Source organism: Penaeus chinensis, chromosome 36 (genome assembly GCF_019202785.1).
Source record: "Penaeus chinensis breed Huanghai No. 1 chromosome 36, ASM1920278v2, whole genome shotgun sequence".
NCBI lineage: Eukaryota > Metazoa > Arthropoda > Malacostraca > Decapoda > Penaeidae > Penaeus > Penaeus chinensis.
Window position 1 is genome coordinate 23,207,682 of NC_061854.1, and position 7,500 is coordinate 23,215,181.

Consider the following 7,500-nt stretch of genomic DNA (forward strand, 5'->3'; position numbering starts at 1 on the left):
TCATATGCTTTTTCTAAGTAAAAAAAAACATAGCTAGTACGGATTCATGGCGTGCAAATGCGGATGTAATATATGTCTCAAAATGAGCAAGGGGGTCAGCTGTGCTTCGGGCACGGCGAAAACCAAACTGGGAAGGAGAGATAAGATTGTGGGATTCAAGATACCACATTAAGCGGAAGTTAACCATTCGCTCTAGTAGTTTGCATAAGCAGCTAGTTAGTGCGATGGGGCGATAGTCTTGAGGGAGGGTACCCGATTTATTGGGTTTCAGGAAGGGGAGGATAAGAGCTTCTCGTCAATGAGAAGGAAAATTTCCTGATGTCCATATGTGGTTGTAAGTTGTGAATAGGAAGGATAATGAGGAAGATCGGAGTTGTCGGAGCATACGGTAGTGAATACCGTCTGGGCCTTCATGAGTGTTGTGGCACGATTTTAGGGCAACACTGAGTTTAGAGGAAGAAAAGGGAGCATTATAGGACTCAGCAGAGGACAGGGTGAAGATAATGGGGGTACGTTCCCTGATGGTTTTGATAGAAGAGAAGTTTGGAGAAAGGTGAGAGCCACTACTGACCTGGCTGAAATAATCACCCAGTTCATTAGCGACTTCGGAAGGATCAGAGATGAGGGTATCTCGAATATGGAGGACGGGGGCTGGATGGGGGGATGTTTGCCTGATAGTTCATGGATCCGGCGCCAAACATTTGAGATAGATGTAGAGGATGTAATTGAGGAAACATAATTTCGCCAGCTATTTGTTTTACTATTTCGGATTGTACGACGAAAACAGGCAGATGTTCTTTTAAAGGAGATAAGAGCTGATAGTTGATGAGGGGTACCTCGTTTGTAGCGGTAACTGTTCCAGGCTGCACGTTTTACACGGAGTGCTTTAGTGCAATCAGAATTCCACCATGGAACACATTTGGAGGTATAGGGTCTTGAGGTTCGAGGGATAGCTGTATGGGCAGCTCTTAGGACTGTAGTTATGAAAAATTGTATCATTTCTGATACGGATGAGAGGGAAGATGGAGGGGTATGAATAGTAGAGAGTGAAGTGAAAATATGCCAGTCAGCTCTTATCAAAGCACCAGCGTGGGGAGTTAGGAAGTGGTACATATGAAGTTGGAGAAAGGAGAACTGGAAAGTGGTCACTATAGGGAAAGTGGTCTAGAACTGACCAGTGGAAATCTAAATGAAGAGAAGGGGAGCATAGAGAGAGGTCAATGCATGAAAAAGACTGCGTGCGTGTATCAAAGTGTGTGGGGCGATCTGTATTTAGAATAATAAGATCAGCTGTGGAGAGGAAGCGCTCTAGAGCTCGGCCACGGGTGTTGGTGATAGAATCACCCCAAAGAGTGTGGCGACAGTTAAATTCCCCTACTATGAGGAAAGGTGATTGAAGTTGGGAAATTAGGTTTTAAAAAGCGACAAAGTTAATGGGGTGGGAAGGGGAGAAGTAGACTGAAATCACTGTGATCCAGCGGCGAAGAAAGATACGAATAACTGTACAAGGGACAGTGGTTTGAAAGGGAGGTATGACATAAGGTGTTTTCTGGTTGATAAGTATGGACGAGACATAAAGGGAGTGTGGGGAAGAAACAAAATGGTAATTGGGGATTGGTATTGGAGAATGTGTAAGACAAGTTTCTTGAAGGCATATAATGGATGGGTTATAAGAGGAGAGGATATGTCGGAGGTCAGGTCTGTGAGAGCGGAAACCGCGAATGTTCCAATGATGGATAGTTATACTTTCTTTGATTTAGCGATAACGATTGTAGTACGTTTTGGAGAATTTGAAGGGGAAGGTGCTAGAGGGTGGGATGAAGAATGAGGTTGGGGAGGTGGTATTGTATAAGGAGGGGTGTTGGGAGGTAGAGGGTCTGGGGAATAGGGTACTTGTGACATGAGGGATTCACGTGTGTATCCAGGAGGGAGTGGAAGGGATAAAGGGGATGGTGGGAGGGTTAATATAGGTTGGGGTGGAGTCGGGGGGGATGGGTTTTGTTGGGATGGGGTAGGAGGATTGGGTGTAGGGAGAATATGAGTAGGAGGAGGATGGATATCGGCAGTCACTTTGAGTGTGGAGGGAGCGGGATTTGCAGAATTTGAAGGTGGATGAGTATCAGTTTGGGACTCTATTATGTAGTTCTATATATCTTCAAGAGTTTCTGTAATGGGGTTGGTTGCAGAGTTTTGTGAGATAACGGTTTTCTTGTGAGGGGGGGGGGAGAGAAGTCTGGTGTCTGAAAAATAGGGGCAAAGGAAGGTGGAGGTGATTGTGAGGTAGGGGAAGAGGGGGTGGAACGTTTATTCTGTCTGTCTGCTGCGGGTAGTGCGGGGAGGGAGAGGGGAAGGTGTTGAGGCTGTAGTAGAGATTGGGATGTCTGGATTTAGGATGGCTAAAGAATTTGATTGGGTAGAGATTGGAGTGTCTGGGTTTAGGATGGCAAAAGAATTTGACTGGGGATAGTAGGAGGTAGAAGAGGGGAAGTTAGATGGAGGGGGGTTGGGTTTAGGAGAGGGTGTAGGAGCTTGGGAGGTAGGGGGAGTGGCAGAGTGAGCGACATTACTGGAGTAGGGGGTAAGAGAAAAACCTCGTCGACGTGCTTCCTGTCTGGCTTCACGTAGAGTGAGTCCAAGTCTGAATCTGAGAGTTGCTACCTCAGACTCAAATTTGTAGGTGGGGCAGCCTCTATAAAATACATTATGGGGGCCGCCACAGTTTGCACATGTGCGTGATTGTGCAGAGCAGTTTGATCGAGTATGGCCAGTTTGGGCACATAGCGGGCATCTGGCTGTGGAATGACAGTGTTTGGCTGAGTGTCCTAAACGCCAACAATTTTGGCACTGACGAGGAGGTTGATATGGTCGGACAGGTAGGGATTCTCCACCTATGTAAACATTAAAGGGAAGGTCATGTCTACGGAAAGTAATTTTGGCAATGTTAATGGATTTCTTACGATTTCCTCTGGGAGGAATGGAGTAGCATTGTACATATGTTGCATCATAGTCTGTGAGACAGGCTCTCCACAATCTGACCATTCTTTGTCATAGATTGGGCAATCTGTTGGGGAGATAGAGACAGTTCCGGTGCAAGTATTGAGGGTTGGATGAGGTTCTGTAGGGATGGGATTACCACATAGGTCAGTTAGTTTTGTTAATGCTATAGCTTCGTTTTCAGTTGTTACTGTGACGAGACGGGAGTGGTCGGGTCGGCTACGGTAAGAGACTTTGCCTACTTGTTTTGGGAGGCATTGCTGGAAGTGGAGGGTGTTTTTAGAGTAGGAAGCTGTGGGAGGGATCACAAAAAAATCGGTCCCATTTGGCTGGGCTACATAGAGTATTTAGGATTCTTGTAGGGGTGGGAGTAGTAGAAGTGCGGGGACGTGTGGAGGAGGGAGTAGCATTGAGGGAGGTAGTGTTATGGGGAGGTGGGCAATAAGGTTGTAAGGTAGTAATAAGGGGAGATGGGGTGTTTGATGAGGAAGGTTGTGAGAGTAAAGGTGTTGAAGTTGAGCATGTTGGGAGAGTAGAAATGTCTCCTGGGGGTTGGTTGTTGATTAGGGTTGATACTGTACTAGTATGCATTGATGAGGGGGTAGTTGTTGCAGTGTTCGGAGCCGTGGTCAAAGGAGAGCCGGGATTGGGGCTATTTGATGAAGGGGCAAGCCTCATTGCCCCTAAAAGTGGGGTTACGTCTTCATTATTGGCCATGATAAGCCTGGAGTATGTTGGGGAAAAAAAAGTCCACCCCTCAGGGTCCTCTTGAGGGGTAAGAGCTAGGTATGGCAGGGGAATACCGTGCCCATGGTTCCCTCAGGCCATTCAGGACTGACATAAAGTCAGCCTTTCATCCTTTCAGCACGGCTCTCACACCTTAGGAGGTGGATAGTAGAAGGGATTGGTGAGAAACTGAATGAAAAGTATGAGTGGGAAAAAAGACCATGCAAAATTAGTTGAGTCGATGGCTGAGTCCCAAGGTTGAGGAGTTCCCCATCATTGGGTCTCAGTCTCCGTCTCCTAAGCCCCCCCACGACAACAACGGGCAAAGGATTGGGGGGGATAAAATGGATAAACACTATCTCCTGGATGATTCACTAGCTTTGCTTTGAAATGTATTCATAAATAAATGTGTATTCATAGAAGTAAATAAAGGATAATGAAAATATACAAAGCCAACCTTTATCTCTATTTTTTTCTTTTCTTTAAAATACAGCATACACAGACACACAATGAATCTTCAATAACAAAACAGTTACTGCAAGAGCAACTAGTTTGAAACATTATATATTAATCACTTCACCCTTACATTCCAGCACAGGTGGGAGGGGTCTATATATAAAGGAGGAATCTGCAAGAGAACGACATAAGGGAGCCTATATAGGATTGTACAACAGGGTGTTCTAGTGCTTTATTGGACAGGGATGGTTTTAAGGCTCAAGCATGTGTTCTTTGCCCAAACGGTGTGGGCATCCAACCTTTTTATATGCAGACTTTGTACAGATGTGTTACTGATAGCCTTGCTTATCTCAAAATCAACTTGTATGTCAATAACATAAACTGCAAATTAAATAAATCTGATAAAATAGAATATCTTTCACACACACTACTGTGACTTTATCATGCCCTTAATTAATACCAGAAAATCTCTACAGGATTTTAAAGATTTCAAGTGCATTAAATGAGGTTTCTCTAAACAAGGTCATTTCATCTGACATCCTCATCTGTTCTCAAAGCAGATGTCAGTTCTCATGTACCCAGTATAAGTTCTATTGCATTTTGGTATCTCTGACAAAAAGAAGACATCTGAGACCAGTAAACTTTAAGAACAATCTGAAGTCCTACAACTGATGTGGAAAACAACTAAAAAAATCACCTATTTCAATACAAGGGTTTTATTGTGATTTCAAAACTTTGTTTCTAAGAAAAAATGTTACAGAGAAATAAGCCTTCTTAGAGCTCACTTAAGAGAATTGATCCCTAGATGAGTCACCCACATACAGTACTGCAATAAATAAATTTTCAAATTTGGCACACTTCTTCAATCATCTAATAAACACCTGTACAGCAGGTATGATACTGGCCAAAGTCAACCTCACAGTGTAGGTAACTTCAGGGTAGTCTATTGCACTTTCACTGTGAGATTTCCCCTGTCCAAGACAAAGACAGATATGCGCCACATTTAACAGAAGGACTGCACAACTGCCACAAGAACTACAGAACTACTATCATCAAATAAATTACATAAAATATAATGTACACCAACATAATTATTTCAACAATAGTTTATTCACAAAAAAAATTAACAATAATGCGTGGATTTATCAAAAGCAAAACTGTGTCATGATCTTTCCCTGGAGTTGAAAGAACAATATGTGCATTGTATCACCAATTTGTGCTACTAGAAAGAATAATCAAAAGGCATAGTTTATCTAAATCAATAAAACCTGACAAAATGTGTTTGTTTTTTCTAAATATCTCTTGGGAAAGTCCCAACTCCATTCAATTTACAATATAGACATTACCAATATGAAGCATTGTTTATTCTTCAGGTGGTAATTCCCTTGACTAAAATTACTCAGGAATACATCCCCTCAAGGAAAATATTTATAATGACTATTACATTCTTGTATATGGGCTCTTGACTCTTTATATATAATCCATGACTGGATATAAATGAATACCAGCAAGACTGGCATAAGGGTATAAGAAAAGAAAAAAGGGGGAAATTATCTATCATTTAGATATTTCTTGAATACATAGACAAGAGGCTACGTCTTTATTAACCAATTTCAAAATAAACTTTTTATAACTTTTGTCACGCGACTAGATTACAGTTGTATATTAAACACAACCAATATATATTCATATCTGGAATAACTGACACTTTAAATACCATTTTTACTCAGAAGATTAAACTGTGTGGCTAGTGTAAAAAATTAATTACTACTATGGTGCCTCTTAAATTACAGTGAAGCACCATGCCGTTTTGGAAATTCTAATTATACATTCTGATCCAAGTGAATGACATTAAAAATGTGTCATAAATCATGCATGATATTGGCCTATAAACCAGTACATATCATTTAAATTTTTGGTAATCCATAAAAACAATACAGCACCTAATCTCTTTTCCTTTCTTTTCTTTTCCTTTCTTTCTTTCTTTCTTTCTTTCTTTCTTTCTTTCTTTCTTTCTTTCTTTCTTTCTTTCTTTCTTTCTTTCTTTCTTTCTTTCTTTCTTTCTTTCTTTCTTTCTTTCTTTCTTTCTTTCTCTCTCTCTCTCTCTCTCTCTCTCTCTCTCTCTCTCTCTCTCTCTCTCTCTCTCTCTCTCTCTCTCTCTCTCTCTCTCTCTCTCTCCTGTAAGTAAAGAAGTAAAATATAAAGAAACCAAATTGTGTTTTCATTGTCACAGCTACAAAAAGCCATAGCAATTATGTCAGTCATTTACCGCTCCCAAACATTAACTTGGTTGACCCCTCTCTCCGCATGGGTCCTTTTGTGTATTCAGTTGTTCAGTAGAGTCCGAGACCTTGTGACCAACCCTGGAGCTGCAAAAGGGAGACCATATTTCAATCAGTTTTATATCATATATTCAGAGAAAAAATATATGAATAGCTTGAAAAGAACAGAATCAAGGAAAATATCACCAAAAATCATTAATACACAAATAAAAATTACCAAAAGGGTAAACAGATTAGGTATACAAATAACACAAACAAACAAAGAATCAGCAAAACAAACAGAAAAAAAATGGGAAAAAATCAAATACAGAAATGTCAGCCACAAATCACAATCAAAATCGTTATTTCAAATCTTACTGTTTCACACACTCAACAAAAGCACCCCCACAGAATGCCACCATCAGCACCAAAAAGGTAAACCGTATTGAAAAATGTTTACCCTTTGTATCTGGCCCGAGTGTTATGGAGACTTCCTTAGTTGAGCTTGTCAGTGTGCAGTCAGTTCAAAACATATAGAAAAAAATGATGAAAGGCAATGCCACAGCATTCTCTAAACATTTACTTGGTACAGAAAATAAACATCTTGAGTAAATGTTCAACCATTAAACGAAAGAGAAGAAAAAAAAATATAATCATACATGTATAATAACCACAAAAGAATCCTAAATACACATCTACCAACCAAACTTGAAATTAATCACTTGCAAACAGTTTAGTTTAAATGCTATATCAATATTTCTTATTAGCCTGTGCTAACTTTAGACCTGAATCATTCCAGTTAATTTTCAAATACACACATACATGCCCAAACAGTAAATATGCAAAAAATAAACTGAAAAAGATCATGAGCAACTTAACATGTTAGTTATATATTTAATGCATCAAACAATGGTTAACACAAAATCTATTTCATTTTCACACCACTCCTGCTTGCCTGGTGCATCACAGGGTCTTTGTGGGGTCTGGTCTTTCTGCTTCTAGAAGATCCTTAGGGACAGTGCCATTCATAGCCTCTCTCTCCTGGTAACACAAACTAATCATA

General features: G+C 40.6%; 1 protein-coding gene and 1 long non-coding RNA gene across 2 annotated transcripts in view; both read right to left on the bottom strand.

Annotated features, from left to right (window-relative positions):
* Nucleotides 1–6,288: 6,288 nt before the first annotated feature.
* Nucleotides 6,289–7,385, bottom strand: LOC125044650. The gene is made up of 2 exons (XR_007116504.1): nt 6,898–7,385; nt 6,289–6,545 (listed from the first exon to the last, which is right to left on the bottom strand). It is a non-coding gene; the product is annotated as an uncharacterized LOC125044650 (long non-coding RNA).
* Nucleotides 7,386–7,400: 15 nt separating this feature from the next.
* The window catches only part of LOC125044879 (golgin subfamily A member 4-like), an 87,908-nt gene continuing 87,808 nt past the window's right edge, over nt 7,401–7,500 (bottom strand). Inside the window, exon 30 of the mRNA XM_047641843.1 lies at nt 7,401–7,478. Coding sequence (XP_047497799.1) covers nt 7,401–7,478 — 78 coding nt within the window. The remainder of the gene's footprint in view (nt 7,479–7,500) is intronic.